At 53.5% G+C, this 20194-nt stretch overlaps 1 protein-coding gene across 3 annotated transcripts; it reads right to left on the bottom strand.

Annotated features, from left to right (window-relative positions):
• Positions 1 to 1571: 1571 nt before the first annotated feature.
• MTCH1 (mitochondrial carrier 1) lies at positions 1572 to 20023 on the bottom strand. 3 transcript variants are annotated; one of them, XR_009222014.1, is made up of 13 exons: positions 19675 to 20023; positions 15380 to 15464; positions 11751 to 11857; positions 11286 to 11363; positions 10879 to 10936; positions 10474 to 10525; positions 8822 to 8881; positions 6250 to 6394; positions 4068 to 4115; positions 3813 to 3880; positions 3505 to 3580; positions 3037 to 3233; positions 2326 to 2411 (listed from the first exon to the last, which is right to left on the bottom strand). XR_009222014.1 is itself a non-coding variant. In XM_058554471.1 (12 exons), exons 1-12 carry the CDS (start codon positions 19993 to 19995, stop codon positions 2340 to 2342), a joined length of 1170 nt encoding a protein of 389 aa, XP_058410454.1. In that variant the 5' UTR covers positions 19996 to 20023; the 3' UTR covers positions 1572 to 2339. The 3 variants fall into 3 exon arrangements, 2 of the variants coding, with proteins under 2 accessions (XP_058410454.1, XP_058410455.1); XM_058554471.1 differs by lacking the exon at positions 3037 to 3233 and having other exon boundaries at positions 1572 to 2411; XM_058554472.1 differs by lacking the exon at positions 3037 to 3233 and having other exon boundaries at positions 1572 to 2411; positions 6301 to 6394.
• Between the last annotated feature and the right edge of the window lie 171 nt (positions 20024 to 20194).

The following is a 20194-nucleotide window of genomic DNA, read 5'->3' as shown; positions in this document are numbered from 1 at the left end:
CGTGCCCCAATCCAACCCAATCTCCTTTCTCAGATAAAGACCTCATCATTCTAGTTTCCAGGACAGACAGGGAACATGCCAGGTGCTCAGAGGTGAGGCCTTAGCCCTCAAAAACTGAAGGGCCCAGGAAACAAAGGGAGCATTTAACATACACAATACATGCATCTGAACACTGAACTGAAAGTTGTTAGGAGTAAAACCTGTACTTTGCTCAACTAGAAACTGAGAAAGTATCAAAGGGACTTTCTTGCCGTTTATGGATGAGGAAGATAGCCTGGGATATGTAGTCGACACCCCGAAATTCAGAAATTCCAGGGTATTACCTGGGAGCAGTACTGGCTCTCCTCAAGGTGACTTGCTAAGCCCACCCATGGCCCATTCTTTACCCCTGTGGCCTCTCCCAACCTGTGGGAGGAGGTGGCTGTCAAAGGGAGGGGCTCCTCACAGCCAGCTCAGCTCGGGCTCCTGAGATGCCAGTGCCCCTAAATCTCGGGGACCACAGGAAGTAACTGACGCAAAAATAGGATTTGAGGGTAGAGCAACAGGAAGAAAAGTTGCCCCAGAACAGTAGTCAGTATGGTGGGAAACCAGGCTGGGCTGAAGAAAGGTAAGGTGCCATGAGGCAGACACGCCACTGAAGGGCCTTCCTTCTCTAAAGAAATGGTGCCGGCGAGGCCTGGCCTGCTCACCTTGCCACGTGCTCTCCTTCCCTGCCACGTTAGCTGTGTGAAGTGAGTACGAGACCTCAGTGGCTTCAACCAACGTACAAGACACCCACTCAGGCACAGTCCTGTGTTTTTGGGGAACAAGGATCCATAAAGTAAACTGCCCTCGAGTCAACTGTTACTAGGCCACTAAGGAAAACCAGTTCTGCAAAAGCATCCCAGGAGCCTTCCCTGGGGGTGACCCAGCCCATACCTGTGAGGAAGGATGACCAAAGTCACCAGACCCCAACTCTCGGAAGCCAGCTCCCCTAGAGCAAGGGCAGAGAAACATTCGGGAACTCAGCTGGACCTCAACTGGTGTCCAAACCCCATCAGATGGAAGCCCAGAGTCTCCAGGGGCCAGCATGTTCCATTTTTAAGTTTCGTTTGTTTACAGACCCCGGTGTTGGGCAGAAGTGAATGGAAGGGAGGTCCACCTTCTCCAGAGAAGGAAGGGAGCTTGGTGCTTCAGCTGGGCCCATATCTCCCCATCCTGCTGTAGCCATGTGACCTCTACACCAAATGACTCTCAGTGAAACCTGAATGTCATCCACAAACGGTGCTGAGATGTTAGGGGTTTGGGTAGAACATTTTATGAAGCTGGAGAGGCCTTTAAAAGGACTGTCTCCCTGGTAATAGGCCTGTGCACTAGTGGCTGCTCTGTGAACAGGCATCTTGGCCTTGTCTAATTCAGAAAATCATCCAGCATCTCCCCCGAGGCTAACCCACACTGAGCCCCGGCACCGCTCATCTCCAGGCCGGGCTGCCCCCAGCCCTGTTGCTTTACAGCCCCTTCCCACACTAACACAAAGGACTGAAAAAGACTCTGCAGATAGTTTTTAAAATCATAAAAATGAGAGACAAAACTCCAAATCACCACCAATACATTTATTTGAGGGAGAAAGGGTCAAATCTTATCACGAACTTTTAAACTGGGTAGGACTAGAGACACTGATCTGCCTAACTTCTGGGTGCTCACAACTGCACAGGTACCAGATCCTGCACAGGAGGCGTCACCATTAAACCAATGAGCACGTGATGAGGGGGACATCTGAGCAGTCGCATGATTTCCCATTCAGAAGGTGCTGCCTTCGTATCAGAAAAGTAGTGTTGAGAAAAACAAAGGTAGAACCGAGGAATAGCTTCCTAACACAGGCCTGCATATGATGCTGGCCTCGTGAAAGGGGATCACGCTCTATTTACAAGCAGGATAGCAATGCTCCCAGCTGAGCTGCTGGAGGAGAGCTGGGCTGACTCAGGTGTGAGCGGGGGCGGGGTGGGATCTGACCCCATGAGCCTTTTCCCATCCAACCTAGGCCTCCACAAGTCACTCTCTGGGCCCCGGGACAAGGCAGACTCAGCAAATCTGTGAAGTAAGGGGACTCTGCCCCAATCCCGGAGCCCCGCCCCACCTTCCCCAGGTCTAACAGGTGACCAATCCACTGGGCGCAGCCTCACCCCCACCCGTCCCCCACTTCTGGACAGACACACGGCAAATATGGAAACCGAAGCCCAGCTGGGCTGGAGCACATCTAGATGTTGCTGGGTTGGAGTCATCTTACAGGTGCCTCGAGATGATCAGGCCTCCCCCACGGTGCCCAGGCTGAGGCAGCGTGTTTTTTTAGGTGATTCAGGTTATTCCAGGGCAAAGCATGATCCTGATGACACGCGGCGGAAAAGCAGGCTGGAGCCGCGGAAGAGCTGGCCCTGGATTGGAAGGAGCAGACAGGCCAGTGAAAGGGGAGGCCACGCTTCTCGCCCTGCCCCCAAGCAAGGCCAGCGTAAGGCAAAGAAGGCAGCAGCTCAGAGACCAGGTGGGGAGGGCGGGGGGTGCTAGGCTTGCATTCCTGGAGAGCAAGGTCAGTACCTGCCCTGTGCTGAAGCACAAGGGAGCAGTTCACTCTGCTACAGGGTGTCCAGTGTCGATGGGCCCACCCAACAGGAAATCCCCAGAGGAGACTCAGTGCCCTTCTGGCTTCAGAGCCCAAGTGGTCTGGCCTCCTCCAATACCCACGTGATGTGACGCACGCAGAACTGACTGGAGTCGCTGGGAAGAACCACGTCCGTCTCTTGCCTCCCTGCTTCCCTCCCATCTGTCCTCTTCTCAACCTTGAGGCCAGTCAGTGTGCTCGATTCTCCCCAGGCCACTGGCCCATTTTGCTTCGAGGCAAACCAAGGCCAGGAAAAGGCAAGGATGTGCCCTGGGCCATCCTTGGACAGGATGGATCAGACACCTGGCTCCTTGACCTCTGGGGCCAAGAGCTCCAGCCAGCAGGAGGGTGTTTGGGCACAGAACACAAGACCCCCAAACTGGCACCTTTGCCAGGCTCACCATGTGGCCCAACTCAACCCTCAGGCTGTCCTGGGCACCGGGGACGTCCTGCAGGAGGGAGGGGTCGGCCTCCACAGGCCAGCTGCCTGTCAGGACTGCTCCTAGTCCTTGCGTCTTCAGCCCATGTCACTCTGGGATAAGAAGTTCTTGGGCTTCACCATCTACCCCACGGGCTCCCTCATACTTGTTCTAAGAGTCTTTAAGAGGTGAAGAAAAAAAGGAGACCTCGTCTGATGTATAATTTTTACATCAAATCAGACCTAACTACCTCAAATCCTTTCTAAAATAAAGTGAAAATTTAATTTAAATGCCTTAAACAAGAGTCTACTTTCTCCTTATCCTCTCTACTCACAACTCTGGATTCCAAGACAACCTTATCTCTGTGTGCAATGAAGAGGCCACAGAACCATTTCATCTGATCCATGTGGCAGAAGTACAGGAAAAATCCTGCCTTGGGGGCCTGCTTACCTGCACACTCAGGTACTTCCAGCAGTGGATCCAGGATTTGAACACTGGGGAGTAAGGGGGGAGCCCGGCCTGCAGCCTGCCCGGGAAGGAGAGCATGTTAGACAGAGAACAGTGGGAGAGGGATCAGCCGAGAAAAGGAGACTCCCAGAAGAATGGCTTGGAGCTGCCACCACCCATATCTGGAACCAGAGATTCATCCCAAAGGGGTGTGGCGAATCCTAGAGGAAGCCACGGTGGCTGGTGGGCTGAGCCTACACACAGAGCAGGCGGAAGGGGGCAGGGTGCCTGGCGGAGGGGAGCACACCTACCCGCAGTTGTTCACAGCCATGAGATCACCAACCAGCAGGAAGGGGTAGGTCAGCATGCTCACTGCGATCTGAAACCAGGGAGAGCAGAGTGTCTGTGATCCACCCACCACCGGCACCCCCGCCCCAGGCTCAGGGAGCAGGGCCACACTGTACCAACACCCGATACTGGGGCTGCCTCCAGCCACCACCAGAGCTGGCCTCCTAAACCCCACCCAGGCCCAGAGGGCACTGGGAGGGGCAGCTGTCTCAACTTACCCCCATCACAAATTTGGTGTAGCTCCGGATGGCCAGGGCCTGGCTGAACTGAAGAGACAGAAAGAAGACGGGTTTGCCCCAGGCACCTCAGGAGGTAGCCTTCAGACATGGGGGCCCGTGCCCCATGCTGCTTCATTGGGCCCCCTCCACCTCGCCCTCCACACTGGCCTCACACATCCTCTGCACTCAGCTCCTCACACACCCACTGTGCACACTGCATTCCCTTTCAGGGCCTGCCAGCGGCTTCTGTGGCCTTGTAGTCAGAGCCAAGAGAAGATCTGGGAGACAGAAGTGGGATAACCAGACTGAAGGGACTTCTGTGACCCAGCTGGGGATGGTGAGGAGCAGAAGCGAAGACCAGATAAGTGGAATTATTGGCTGCTGGCCTGTGTAACCCTGAGCTGTGAGCTCCAAGGGCTTGGCCTGTGTCTGCCTTGATCAAGGTCCAGGGCTTGGCACAGTCGGTGCTCTGTAAGTGCTTACTGCATGAAAAGATAGATACCCACTCGAACTACCCAGACACACAATCCTGGACCTGTAGCAAAAGGCAAGGGGGAACTCTGGGCTCACTGCCACCCCCTACCTCACCAAGCTCGCGCCCCCTTCAGGCCCCCAACTTCTGAGTTCTACTTTGCTGGGGAAACAGCTCCTAGCTAGAAAGGGGGACTACCTATCCCTCAGCTTCCTGTGGCGTGGCCATCCCACCAGATGGTTGTCCTGCAACCCTGAGGCGGGCGGGGGGTTGGCTCAGCCCTGTGTCTGAGCAGCAGCCTCATCTTAGCATTTACGCCACATCAGAAAAGCACTTGAGAGATCCTTTCCCTGAAGCTGCTGACTGCTATTGGCGGTGACCTGAGCGCAGCAGTCCCTGGTCAGACACCTGCCCCCCCAGACTGGAGGAAGCCAGTCAGCTGTGGGACACCCCTCCCCCCGCCAAGACGCCCCAGCTGTCCCAGCCCTGCTCTGTATGTGACGGCAGCAGCTCACCAGCCCACAAGGCCCCCAGAAAGGGCAGGGCCATGGGTTTGTGCTACAGTAACTGCAGATGGAAGCTGGTCCCTCCGGAGCCACTTGAATTTGCTTACACTGAAAGGGCAGTAAGACTCACCCCCCCAAGTCAAATGGCCTGACACTGTCTGCCTCTGAGCAGAGGCTCTCAGCTGGGGCAGGGCACTCCTCGCCACACAGACACATGCCCAGACACCACCCCCACGCCCCCCAAGAATCGCCATTCTGGGGTCCAGATACAGACACATACAGACTATGAACCCACTCCCCCCAAAAGTGCTTCTGGCAGACAGGTCCCCAGCCCCTCGCCTATCCTCCTGGGGTCGGCAATCCCCGCTGTTGGAATGTCTGGCTACCAGGAATCTCCCGCCCACCCCTGTTCCCCAACTCTTATCCGGGTTCAGGCAGAACCAGTCAACCCTCAAGTCCCCAGACACGTTTCTTCAACAAGCTCCTTTTAGAAGGACCAAGACCTCCCAACACCTGACCCAACCTGCTGAGAAGTCTGTGCATAGCATGTGTAGATGACTGCTAACAAAACAATGGGGTACGCCTGCACGGTATACTTCCTCGCTGATCTGAAACACTTCAAGGGGGAAAGCACCCTCAGCCTGGCACAGGGAAGACCCAGGCCCAGCCCTGTTGATGCCCAGCTGAATGCCTCTGTAGAGCCCTTCAGCCTCTGGTCTCAAGTTCTCTATGTGTAAAACGGGACGTTATACTCGCCCTGTTCCCTTCACAACTGGGGTGCTGTCAGGATCAAATGTTATAATGTTCACAAAAGAGTTTTAAAAAGCATAAAACATTAAGCAAAAGTTAAAGGGTTATTATTAGTTGGTCTACCTCCTGATTTCCTGACCCCTTGTTGGGTCACTGACTCAAACCAGCCTTGGATAAGCTGGGGTCTGTTTTATTTCTAAAGCTGCCCAGAGAAGGGCATTCCATGAACTCCTCCAGGTCTGGTTACGGATCTCAAATCTCATCTCTTGAGGCCACTCTCCCTAGCAGCAAAGCTGGCCCAGGGACAACCAGAGGTCCTCTTCCCAGATCACTCCCCAGAGGTCCTCTCTAGCCCTCAGGCCTGGTGCTCAGAATCCCAGAGTCCTCGAGTCTGCCCCAGACCCTGGGCGTCAGCAGTACACGGAAAGATGGACAAGTCCTTGTTCCAACCAACCTGGGAACCTGGATTCTGGTCGTTTCCCAGCCCCCCTGGGGTGTCACTCACGCTGTCATCCACCAGGTAGGCATTGATGAAGTGGGCCAGCAGGTTACAGCCCCACAAGAAAACCACATCTCCCAGGAGGTGAGGAATTAAGCCGCTAAAAAACAAGGTGAGTAAAGATGAGCAGGGGAGGGAGGGGAACATTTCCTGGGGCTCTACACCCAGGAAGCAGGCAGGGATGGTCCAAGCTCAAAACTCCAGCATATTCAACGGCACCACCTCAGGAAGGGGCCACGTGGGCCACAGCTATCCACACCAGGAAGCCAATGTTCCTTTCTCCATGGAGGGTGTTGTACGCCACATCTGACGCCACAAATTAGTTTACCGTCTCACAAGCGGTTTTCAAACCACAGAAGCCGGACCTCAAGATGTACATGTTGCTAAATCTGGGATTTTCAGATGCAGATTATGAAAGAGTGCCTACAGGTTGGTCGTTTTCTCCTGGCCTCTTTACCTAATCTCGCAAAACACTTTGCTCAATGCATCTGTTGTCTTCACCCCTGGAAAGTTTCATCTAAGACATTCCATGCAAGCTTTTGCAAGGAGGGCTGACTTTGAAAGTGATAGCCTTTACGAGAAACAGCTCTACAAACTGATATGGAAGGCTCCCCAAGACACAGTGCTGACGGCAAGAAGCCAGACTGAGATCAGTGGGTCCTATGTGCTATTAGTATTTTTTTTAATGTGTTTATTTGCTTGTTTAGATATGGAATGACATGGGAAGATCTCCAGGAGAAAAATGACTATGCCTTGGGAGGAGAAGCAGATTTATGATTTTTGAATTTTAAAAAAATCTTACTGTAAAATATTTGAAAACTTCAAAAGAATATATGCAACACATCTATGTTATGAGGGATAGTAATAAAATGAACCTTTGTGAATGCAATTTACAACTCTGCTGCCTCCGCCTGTGCTCTGATTGACCTCCCACCTACATACACCCTTTGGTGCTTTCCAAGTATCGTAACACGTATGCCTGTTCCAAAATCACATAAGGAAAAAAAAGAACCCAACGAGTAAGCATGTACTGTGCCGGAATCCTATTCACCAGAACAGAACTATATAACATATGCGAAAAATGCCAGATGTGGGTGCCGGCCTGGTGGCGCAGCGGTTAAGTGCACGCGCTCCACTTCAACGGCCTGGGGTTCAGATCCTGGTTGTGCACCAATGCACTGCTTGTTGTGGTGGCATCCCATATAAAGTAGAGGAAGATGGGCACGGATGTTAGCCCAGGGCTAATCTTCCTCAGCAAAGAGGAGGACTGGCTTCGGATGTTAGCTCAGGGCTAGTCTTCCTCCCCTCCAAAAAAAAAAAGCCAGAGGTGGTGACATGCAGTGTTTTAAGGTCTGATATACCAGTTACATGGGCAAATGTTTATACATATATAGTTATACATATATATATGAGAATATGTGTCTGTATAAATCAAGGTTGTCAACCTTTGTACTATGGACAATTAAGACCAAATAATTCTTTGTTGTGGAGGCTGCCCTCTGCATTACAGGATGTTTAGCAGCATCCCTGGCCTCTACCCACTAGATGCCAGTTGTGACAACCAAAAGATGTCTCCAGACATTGCCAATGTCCCCTGGGGGCAAAATCATCTCCTGGTGAGAAACACACACACACACACACACACACCCCCACGTAGTTGTTTCTTGGTGAAATGCAGGATCATAAATAAAAAAACCTGGCCAGCTATCAAACCACAACGTTGAGTTACTAGAGGGCCCCACATCTGGTATACTGCGTACATATCAGCACGCACATCACTGCGTGGACCTTAAAAAGGCAAAATAAAGGACAGGCTCGTCAGGCCCAGCTTCTGGGCTCCCTTTGTGGGTTAGTCTTTTCGGCACGAGCTTTCTTTGCAGGTGAGGAAGGCGGGTGTGAGAAAACAAGGAGGGCAGGGTCTGGGGCTCTCGGGAGACCAGCCCTGCTGACACTACTCTGCAGAAACACAGGACCAGCAGGATCAGGTTTTCTGACTTTTCAAGAGAAGCCAGAAATGTGGACTGTTGTGTGACATATCCTACATGTGAAACGTAAAGGACGAATTTGTCAGAAATGCCATGTCAAACAATCCATGGGCTGAAGTCGGCCTGTGAGCTGCCAGTGCTCCACCCGCAATCCGAGTCACAGATTTTCAGTCATTTTCCAGCAGTGAAACCAAGGACGATGGAGTGCCCTGGCTCATGAAGACCATCCCCATGTCCACCCCCAGCCCTGGAGCAAACAGATGGAGCCTACGGGGGCCAGTCAGCCCATCTCCCCAGTGTTCTGGACAAACAGTACCATTTTTGTGTGAGCCGTGATCTGCAAAGTGCTGGGCAGCTTTGGTCCGGATGATCTGTAGCTCGCATATGCTATGGAGCTCTATGGAGCCGAAGTGCAGCTGCTCCGGCTGGGACAGAGCCCTGTGGTTAGTCTGAGGCCCGCAGCTGCGGCCTGAGAGGTTGAGAATGAGCCCGTTAGTAGAGCCATGCCTGTGGCCAGGTACGGGGAGTACAAACTCACGTACACAAAGAATCCCAGCAGCCCCTCCTCTTTGAAAATCTTCCCAATGGAGCTCAGCACACCACTGTGAAGAAGGCAAGAGAGGAATACAATGTCACGTGGTCACCTTCCAGAAGCCCACCCTGGTGTGGAGCAAAGCCCACCACCTCTGCTCAGAGCCATCCGGTCCTGGCCGAGACGGGGAGGGGAGTCTCTGTTACTAGGCAGAATAGACTGGGGAATATTTGAGAGCTCTTGTTTGGGGGTGAAGGGGCATGTACACAGTCCATGGAGACTGCGGAAACCCAGCAACCCACAGGCACAGAACCCTAGGAGTTCTCTCCTGCCATTTTCTGTGGATCTGGAGTTTAGGAGCGAACCTTCCAGCCTGGGCTGCTGCAGAGGAAACAGGCCCTTCTCCTGCTTGGCCCTAGTGCTTATCTCTGGCTGAACAACCTTCTGGCACAGTGAGAGCAGGAGGGGTGGCGAGTGGCCAGAATCACCTTCCAGAGGGCAGAGAAGGAACACAGGGCCCTATAGCAAGAGGCCCTTGAATCAGACCACCCAGATGCAGCCTGGGAAAAGGCATCTGGCCCTCCCAGCAGGGAGCTTGAGGACTAGCGCCTTGGCCACTGCAGGCTGCTAGAGACCAGGGGAGAGGCTGTGGTGTCTTTGGTATGAAATGCAAAAGAAGCTCAAAGAGCAAACTCTGTGACCTGTGGCTACCAATGCCAAGTGGCCTGTCCTGCAGGGAGGCTCTGCAAAGCCTAGGCGATGGGCAGCCTAGGAGAGAGAGACGGTGGGAGCCAAGGCCCTGGCTAGCACTGGTCCTGGAGCAGCCCAGCCCTGCCCTACCTGCTGCTCAGAACAGTGGCTCTGCCCACTGGGGTTCTGAGCCAGATCACCCCCTCCTGGTCCTGTCTACCAACCTCACATTTCAGTCTGGGAGAATGGGCCAATTTCCCATTAGTGAACCCCAAATGAGGCACACGGCAGCCGAGTTTCCTGGGGCAGCAGTCCCATAGCACAGCTGCAGAAAACACCTGAACCCAGGAAACGAGAATCTTAGAGAGGAAGGGTAACAGAGCGAATCTTCCTGCCACATGCCTCCAGGATCCGCCTCCTGTCCTGCCCTGAGCCTCAGAGGGGCAGGGAGGCCATAAGCGCCACGGGGAAGCGCAAAGTCAACACACCTATGCCCCCACAGCACCCAGCTCAGTGCCAGGCACAGCAGAGGCCAAGGGAAGTTTCTAGTAAACAACTAAGGGGACGAGCCCAAGCCCACGGGGTGGACAGCCTCTTAGCAGAGTAGGCAACGAGCTTAAGCTGGGTTCTCTGACAGCCGGAGAAATTGTTAGGGCACAACCTAGGGGGTTCAGGAGGGAACTCCAGCTCAGTCCTATGTGGCAGAATCAGCTCTGGTGTCGGAACTCCTAATCCAAGGCGACTACAATCCCATTCCCTGCCCTGCAGGGCTCATCCAGGGTGCGCCAGAAAAGAGATGGCGAACAGGAAATGCCCCTGGACGCAGACTATGGAAGCCACTACCACGTTCCTCTGAAACTAGCATAGTAGAACTGGGGCAGAAAAGGGGCAACGACTGACCCCAGCACGGCCTGTCTTGGCAGACTCTGAATGGTAACATGGCCAATCCTGTCAGTCCCGAGAATTACCCACCTGTACTTGGCCTCCCGTCCCACAAATTGGACCATGCAGCGCATTGAGATGACTGAGGAAAAAGAAAACACACACAGGTGACATGGTGGGCCAAAGCCCATGTCACCCCAGCCACAGAGTGCCCAGTACAGAGCGGCCACTGCACAACATGGCCTGTGTCACAGCACAGGAGGGGATGAGGGCCTCTGGGATGCCCCGTCACACCCCATGACCATGGCATCCCATTTCTTCTGCCTGGGAAGAGCCCCAGCTCCTTTTGCACAGGACCCTGGCCAATCTCTCCTCAGTGGGGTTCCAGTGGAATATCCCCACCCACTCCCACTTCCCAGCAATTCTACGGCTACCCATCTACAATCCGGGGGGTCATCCCACAGCTGCGATGCAGTCTCCAATGCAGCAGCTCACCATGCAGGGGGTGGGCCAGCATGCGGGACACACACTGCATCATCATCTCGTAGGAGGTCTGGAAGAGAGCAGAGGGTGGGGACTCGGCCTGGCCTGTCTCTGGAACTGGCACTCACGGGGATCCCGCAGCCCCACGTGGCGTCAGTCTACCTCAGATGGTGCCACTTGCCCACCCCCAGTCCCCTCCACCAAGGAGTGCTGTCAGGTCTGGGGCCAGACCCCACGGCAGCTGAGAGCTTTCTGGGATTCCCTGCAGTGTCCACGCTGGGGCTCCTTCTATGTCCCACCCCACCCATGCACACACAAGGACCCAGCTCTGTGGCTCTTCAGTGACCTGCTCAACTCCAGGGGAGAAATAAACAGACTCCCCTCCGAGGGCCTCTCCATCTCCGATTCCAGACACCCACCTCCTTCACCACTTTCTTCAGAGAAGTCTTCATGTCATCCTTGTTGGACACCTGCTCGATCTCATCCGGAGGGAAAACCTGAGCCACAAAAAACAAGGAGGGCCAAAAGCCAAGCACAGCTATGCCTCTTAAATGTAGACGGCAGGGCCGGCTCCCGCTGTTTTCTCTGCAGCTCCATCAGCTGGGCCCGTCTCAGGTAACCCCAGGGCTGGATCTCGGTGGAAAAAAGCCCTTGTCTGGTGTCACAGTTGTGGGAAAGCGGGAGGACTGTGGGGTAGCAACCCTCCCCATCAAGGAGACTCAGCGATGGACCACCAGGGTTTGGAGCCTGGCTTTGGTGCTGAGGTGGAACCCTGACCAGACTGGGAATGCAAAAGCAGGACCAGTGCACACGGCTGCCTCTGGGGGTGGAAGGCAGCTTGGGGGAACCTCAGGCAGCCGCTCCTGGTTTCGCCCCAGGCTCACCTTCTTCATGCTGCCCCGAGTCACGGTGGAGAGGGCGTTGGACATCAGCCGGGGGCTCAGGCCTCGGAAGAGCCCTATCTTCCCATCCACTTGCACGATGTACTTGGCTGTAAGAGAGCAGAGGCGCAGCGTCACGCCCAGCCCAGACGCACCCACTCCTGGTTCACATTCACACCCAGACCAGATGCAGCCTGTCCCTCAACACAGACAGTCCTTGACTTACAAGGGTTCGACTTAGGATTTTTTGACTTTATGATGATGTGAAAGCAATATGCATTCAGTAGAAACTGTACTTCAAATTTTAATCTTTTCATGCTAGCGATATGCGATACGATACTCTTGTGATGCTGGGTAGCGGCAGCGAGCCACAGCTCCCAGTCGGTCACGTGGTCACGAGGGTGAACAACTGGTATACTTACAACCATTCTGCACCCAGACAACGATTCTCGTTTTCACTTTCAGTACAGCACTCAAAAAACTACATGAGATATTTAACACTTTATTATAAAATAGGCCTTGTGTTAGATGATTTTGCCCAATCGTACGCTAATGTAAGTGTTCTGAGCACGTTTCAGGTAGACAAAGCTAAGCTATGCTGTTTGGTAGGCTAGGCACATTTTCGACTCATTTTTTCAACTTATGAGGGTTTAGTGGGACGTAACCCCAGTGTAAGTCGAGGAAGGTCTGTACATGCTGACTTCAGTCACAGAAGGGAGCATCCACCCAGGACCCCAGAAGCAATCAGGCCCCCTCCCAAAACGTCTTTTCTAGCCCCTGTGTTTTATTGGTAAAACCTTCAAAACATATTTTTGACAAACAAGTTCATATGTTTCCTTTTTTTCTTCAGCTTTGAAAAACCTACTTGGCAAAATAAACTAGTTTTTCAACTCAGCAACTTAAGTGCTGCAACCCAGGAACCAACGGTGTCGCTTATAAAAAATGTTTTTCTCGGGGAAAAGAAAAATAGCAAAAAGACAGAGTGCCCATGGCAATGACAAAGTCTCTAACCTAAGGGAGGAAAAACGGAAAAGGTAGGGCTCCCAGGAGAGAGATGCAAGGGCGTCCCCTGAGCACGCCAGGAAGAGGGCCAGCCTCACCCTCTTACTGTGCTGTGCCCAGGGCACCACCTGGCACCTGCTGGCATTCATTAATCACAGGGAGGGGAAACACCGGTGGAGAAGTAACTAAAACGGAAGCACCCAATGAACTATTCTATAGAAAAAACTTAAGCAGACAGGGAAGCTAGACCCCACCTGTGTGAGTCAGTGTTTGTTCATTAGGGTCTCTAAGAGGATACTTTATTTAATAATGTTTTATTGTTTTATTTAATATCAACTTTTTAATCGTGTTCAAACAGGTGATGTATTTTTATAAACTTGCATACCTGGAAGCTAGCAGAACATTCTCTTGGACAATGTGCTCCCTTTTCAGATCCATGACTTGAGCTCTCTAGTACCGCACAGTGGCAGGAACCAGCAAATGTCCCTTTTCCTCTTTTGCAACATGTCTGCCAACCCAGCAATTCAACGTCACTGCTAGCACAGGCCCTCGCTGGGCCCCAGAGCACCTGTTACCTGCATACCTGGCTTCCTGAGGTGGGGGTGGGGCTGGAAGGAGAGGAGTAGGCGGGGAGAGGACGCTGGGTGACGTGGCGAGGCGCCCTGCTTCACAGAGTGAACAGGCAGAAGGAAGGTTTATTTTGGGGGAGGGGTGCTCCAGTCAGCAAAAGGGAGCGCTCGCAGGATAAAGCCGGAGTGTGACTTCCAGTGAGACACTTATCCTCTTTCTACCCGATCTGCCCACCAGTAAATACGGAGTAAGGACTCCTACTTCTCGTCATCTCAGAGCTGAATTATGAACAAGTGAGAGGAGAGAGAGGTGTGCAGCAATGCCTACAGAGGCCTTCGTGGGCCCAAAGGGCTCCAAGGCTGGCCAGGACTCCATCATTCCACAGTTTCTCTGTGGTCCCTGGAAAACTCTCCAGGAAATTCCTTCCATTACGCCCAAGACTGTCACAACAGCTGGGGCACTTTTCACCATGACATGGGGAAGAGAAGATGCTGCCCAGAGAGTATCTAGACAGCCAGACAGCTGAGCTGAGCCCCCTCTCCAACTCGAGAGCAGGTATAGTGTCTGGAAATGCCCAACGGGCATCTGCTTACAATATGTGGACTGAAACAACATTTATATAAAAAGGGGTGTGGGGGGGAGCACCTCAGAACTCTGCTCATCTCTGCAAGAGGTAATGAGAGTCAAGACCTCTCTACCCTGAGTCCTTTCGGGAATGACTGTGTGACACGAATAGAGATGGTCTGGGTCCTACCCTCGAGTCTCACATGGCTGGAGCACGCGTAAGCATATACAGAGAAACCACAGTGGGGGGCGCTGGCAGCCCACTGCCCCAGCTTCCCACAAATACAGGGTTAACTTTGTACACCAGCTTCACTGTACTACGATGGGGGTGCCTTCCTAATTCTGTGATTTCCCCCTCTCCTACACTGACAACTTTTAAATAAAAGCAAATATGAACAGATTTCCCCATAAAATGACGTGTTCTGCCTGGCCCTCACCTGTACTCAACAACACAGTGGCGAAACTGGAAGAGAAACACGACGTCAGATTCTGCCAACAGTGTGTGAAGCGAAAAAAAGGTGACGGGGGGCAAAGCCCCAAGTTATTCAGCAGAAAGAAAGATTTCCAGAGAACATTCTGGACTGACCAAACAGGTAAGAAGAGCAGAGGTGGAGGAAGCATGAGAGGATCAGCCTGGCTGTGAACATGAAGAAGTCTAGTGAGGGTGGGGACTGGGAGAGGGACAGAGATGGAGGATCTGAAATGGCCTTGGCCAGCTGGCACCTGTGGGCCAGGGGATGAGAAGCAGAGGCAGCCAGGTGGGCTTCACTGGCATCGCGCAAGCTCCACTGTGGCGGGCTTCCTGGTGAAGAGACCTCCCGGCAGGCAGAGGGCGGGGAAGGGGGTGTCTGTGTGAAGGGCCTGAGCACAAAGAAGCTGATGTTGCTTTGCAGACAAGGAATGTGGGGCCAGAGCAGCTAAGTGGCCTGCCCGAGCCCGTGCAGCTGGTCAGGGCACTCCAGAGGCAAAACCTGAACTCACCGCACACTGGTCTACACCCAGTGGACAGCGACGCCAGAGTGAGCAGGCACCACTGCCCGGGGAATGCAGGGGAAAGAGGACGAAGGAAAAGAACCCAGGAGGCCCCAACAGGCTGGAGTAGCAGGAAAGCAGAAAAGCTGCTAACAGGGCAGGACTGCTCAGAAGGCAAAAGGAAAGCCACCCCACCCTTGCTTCCAGGCATACCCTGGGGCGGCACGGATGACAGGGGCCAGCATCTTGGACTGCCCTCTCTCGGGCATCCGTCTGCCCCTCCTGCTGCCTGGGCTGACAGCTGGCAGCTGCAGGCAGAGGAGCTGGACCAAAGCTGTATCGTTCACCTGCTCCCGCCCCGACACCCTGCTGCCTCTGGCCACACTCTTTGATCCCCTCCTCCGTGCCAGCTCCGACTCTGGGTGCCATGCTGCCCAGCGTGTTCCCCAAGGCCAGCTGGGCCTGCCCCATTTGACGCTTCTTTTTGGTCCGTGTGGGCCTTCCTGTCTGGGAAGCACACTCACCGTAGGTGAAGAAGCTCGGCAGATAGAGGACCTTCCTCCCCAGCACATTGGTCCCAATGGTGGGAGGCATCGGCTCATGACCCACCTTCAGAATCAACAAATACAAAAGGAAGGTCAGATTCTACTGTTGATTCAGTCTCACCGCTTCTCATCTTTCCCAGGGCTCTGACTCTCCTCCCACAAATTCTAATGCTGCTCCTGTTGATGTTTTCCCATCAAAACATAGCAGAAATTTCATTGGTGTCTATAACCCTCAGCATGGTATAAATGAACAGAAATGTCTAGTCCCAGATACCACCTCTACCACTCCAAGTCACCCCATCCCCCAACATTCTTACCTTCAAATTCCAGATATTTCCAGTGTAGAAACCCCCATTTTTATGTACTTCGAACCCCACACTCATCTCAGAATAAATCTCAGTTAATGCTCATCTCCAGGTTAACAACTTCAGTCCAGTCTCAATCCCAAATGTGGCAACACCAAAACACATCACACCTGAACCTTTGTCCCAAACTTCAGACAGCCCAGCTCTGAGTAACCCACTCCAAACTTCACCCCACCCTCCAATTTCTTACCGCACCCACTGCAGACACCCACAAATCTGTCCCTCTCGCTCCCAGGCACAGCAAACCATGAGCTCGAATCCCAGATGCTGCTCAAACAATTCCTCAACTGTGTTCTAATCTCCATCACCCCATATCCCTGTGACAGCATGACCCCCTCATTTCTGTAGGGCTATCATAATTCTTGCTGTATAGATGCTGGTTATAATTAGGGAATCTGTTAAACTCATGGGTGGGTGAAGGACAAGCCTCTCATACCCCTGTGGGGAGGTGGGGTCTCTCCTAAGGGGTGAGGCCATGTTACGCTGCCAATTAATGAGGAGATAGACTCTCTGCTGCCAGGCAGGAGGCAAGGTGTCTGGGAGACCAGCACCTAAGTGGGGTATGAGAAGGCCCCTTCTTTGGCAGGGGGCCGGGACACCAGTCCCATTCCTCAAAGCAGGCCAGCCAAGCCCATGGACCAGGGCAGCTCCTCTTGGATGTGGAAGGGAGCAGAAATGGCAGGGTTGGGAAGCTCTGCCTTAAAAACGGGACTACGTATGCTTCTGGCATTTTCCTGGCTCAATTTCCTTTCTTCTTCGCCTTAGTCAAGTGTTTTTGCAAGTTCAGGCTGTCCCTTGTGGATGTGATTCTGAGCTACATGACAGATTACTGATTGTAAATTAAGAAACCCTCTCTGTGAAGGGGACCTTCCTGGGAAGTTGGAGGAAAGGGATGAACCAGTTGACCCATGCAATTAGCCCTCCCCTTCCAGAACGTCCCCCTCTGGATTAAAAGCTAGAAGGTTCGGAGTTAAGTTTTGTTTTGATTTTGTTCTCTTACACAGGCACTATTCCCTTTATAACCTGAACTCCAAGTCTGACCTACTGCTCTTCTGCTGTCTTACCCAGTCCACTCAACAACAGTTTGGGAGTCCCACTGACACCAATTCCCCCCTTAAATCTGCTGTGTCTCTTCACCCAGTATCTCCACAGCTCCCAAACCCTTCGAGTCTATTGTCTCAACATCCACCGGGTTATCAAAGGCACACTGGCTGTATCTCACCCCTGTTTCCCTCACCCTCAAACTGTCAGTACTCGTTCCCAAGTCATACTCACCCAATTTCATCCCAAATGTTACCCCAGTCCTAACCACACCCAAAGCTAGCAGAGCCAGTCCTGCACCCTCAAACCTCTAGCTCCTGAAACCTAACACCCACAAGCCCTGATCTGAAGCACTGCATTCTTATTCACTTAATCTAGGCAACCCCCAAATCTGCCACTCCAATCCTGCTACCCCTCCCCAAATTGGGATCTGCATTTTTGCAAAATGTTACTCTGATTCCCAAGCTATACCCATTAAGATTTCACCCTCAAATATGTTACACTCAGCACCAGCTGGGTTCAAATCACATAGGCCACTTCTGTCCCCCAGCTGGGCTCACCTATCTTTAACCCAACCACCATCTAGTTCTTCCCACCCTTTAGATTCCCTCATTCCCCAATTCTCCATTCTTCCTCATTCCCAATGCTCTCTCATGCCTCAATGCCCTTTCTTTTTTTTTTTTTTTTGGTGGGAATATCAGCCCTGAGCTAACATCCATGCCAATCCTCCTCTTTTTGCTGAGGAAGACTGGCCCTGGGCTAACATCTGTGCCCGTCTTCCTCCACTTTATATGGGATGCCGCCACAGCATGGCCTGACAAGCGGTGCATCGGTGCATGCCCGGGACCCGAACTCGGGCCGCCAGCAGTGGAGTACGCGCACTTAACCGCTAGCCACGGGCCACGGGGCCGGCCCCTCAATGCCCTTTCCAAGTCACCTTTATTTCAATTTTCTTTCCAAACTTGTAAACCAAATCCACCATGGTCCAAATGATGAAGCCACTTCCCGTTTCCTTCACATGCAGCCCCGAATTCCCTATACTCCAGCATCCTCCACTCCACAGTCCCTCCTATCGGCCACCCTAGAGTCCCAGCCCTCATCTACTCTCACTCCATCAGCCAAAAAACTCAGGTCCTAGTATCCCTACTTCTCATATTGGGTACCACCAGCTCCAAAGCCCCAATTTCTTGCCCAAATCTGTAATCTCTACTGCTGTAAATACAATCCTAATTCTGTAAGTAAAGCAGCTCTCACTCCCAAATCACAGCCAAAAGCCAGTCTCCACCTTCCCTAATCAGCCATTTCCAAATCTCGGTCACCATTAGATACCAGTCAGGCACCCTGATGTCCCTGACTGAATCTCCTCATTCCTTCTCATATTCCTGGTCACACACACAAATCTACTGTCCCATTCCTCAGATCCCAGATTTCAATCACTCTCATTTAAGTCCCTCTCATTCCAGTTGCATCTCCCACTCTCTCAGTCCAATTATAAAGACAGTAAATCTGACACCCATTAGCCTCAACTCAAATTAAATCTCAAACCTTGGTTGAGGTTTCCATCTCAATTTTTTCCCCTACCCCCTACTCTTCCTAACTGGAAAATTCTAGGCTAAATCTTCAGATATCAGTCCAGGCTGAACCATCCCCATCTAAACAGGGCCCATCTTAGTCACATCCACCTAATTCTGCCAGATGCAGTCCCTCCATCATGCATCCCTTCCAGTTCAATCTCTCCTTTTCTCAAGCAGCCCACTTCATCTGTAAGGCACTGCTGGTCACCATGAAATATGCATCCTTTGATTCCGGAGATATTGCTACCTTGGTTCCAGTTTCTGCCAGCCCCTGCCTATCCTGTCACCTTGTGTTCCAACCGCCCCTCTGCCCAATTCCTATACTCCCATATCCCTTCAGCCCAACCCTCCAGATACAAGGACTGCGATGATTCCCATCTCCCGACCCCAATTGTCACTTCTATTTTCTCCTCCAAATGCGTCATCCCTTTCCCCCTAAAAGCTCTTCCTTTCTCCCCTCTCAAGACAAATCGCCACCACTCCCCTCCCCCATTGCGTCGCCCTATCTGTTCCCCTCCCCCCAAACGCGTCACACTATCCCCTCCTCCCACCAAATCTGTCGTCGCCATCAAATCCAGAGCCCCCATCTCCTGGAAACCGACAGCTCTCCGCTGTTAAATCCTTTGCTTTCGCCTTTTCTCACCAAATTCCATCACCATTAAACCCAATGCCCCCCCATCCCGTCCCCCCTCCCTGGGAGTCTGATGCCCTTTCTTCTCTCCTAGATTTTTGGCCCTAGCCCCCAGTCTTCTGTCCCCCAAAACCGCTTTAAATCCACCTCTATCAAACCCAGAGCTTTTGCCCTCCTTTACCCTAAATACGTGCTCCTCATCTTCTAAATACTTGGCCTTGGCCCGCAAACCTCCTCGCCACCCATTCACCCAAACTTCTCGCCTCTCCTCCAATTCTGTTGCTTCTTCCCTCACCCCAAAATACTGCTCCTTCCTTCCTATTCCAAGTCCACCGCCTCCATTCTTTCACGCCCAAACCTGTCTCTGCATCCCATTGCCCCCTCTCCTGCACCCCCAAAATCCCTTGTTCATTCCACCTTCTCCAAATCTGTCGCTCCAACCCCCTCGCCCCCTCTCCTGTACCCCCAAACCCATCCTCCCTGCATCCCCAAACCCCTCACCGCTTCCCTCCTCTCCCACCCCTTCAGCCCACCAGACCTGCCGTTCCTGCCCCTCTCCCCAAATTCGTCGCCATCGACTCCCCCGCCCCCATCCTGCTCCAGATCCCGGCCTGTCACCCTCACATCAGCCCCCACCTCCCTAGGACGCCCCTGGCCCCCCACCTGGATGAGCAGCTTCACGTAGAGAAGCGGGTGGCTGAGCGCCGTCACGCCCGCTCCCAGCGCCACGAAAAGAGCCTCGGTGGTCGGGGCGTTGTCCCCGGAGCCCAGGCCCCCGGACGCGGCGTCCATCCTGCGGGCCGAGGGCTGCGCCGCAGGCCGAGGGTGGCGCGGATGTACGCGGTGCGCGGGCGGCGGATCGCGAGCCCGGGCCTCGACCCCCGCCGCCGCTCCGCCGCGAGCTCCCGCTCCTGCTCCGGCTCCCGCCATCCCCGCGGCCCCGCCGCGAGCCCACGGCGCCACTTCCGGGTCCAAAGCCCCCATGGCGCCGGGCGGCGAGGTCACTCCCCGTCACGTGACGGGCTGGCGCCCCGCCCTCGTGGCGTCAGGGGGCGGAGCCGGGCCGCACCACTCGCGGCTGCGGGGGAGCGCGGGAGTGTGGAGCGGCGGGTGGTACGCGCCGGATGGGGCCCGCTGGCCCGGCTGGGGCCTGGCCCAAGGCTGGGGTGCAGGCCGCGGGTCA

Source organism: Diceros bicornis, chromosome 14, assembly GCF_020826845.1.
Source record: "Diceros bicornis minor isolate mBicDic1 chromosome 14, mDicBic1.mat.cur, whole genome shotgun sequence".
Lineage (NCBI taxonomy): Eukaryota > Metazoa > Chordata > Mammalia > Perissodactyla > Rhinocerotidae > Diceros > Diceros bicornis.
The sequence above is the reverse complement of the archived record's forward strand: the minus strand, read 5'-3'. Positions and strand labels throughout refer to the sequence as shown.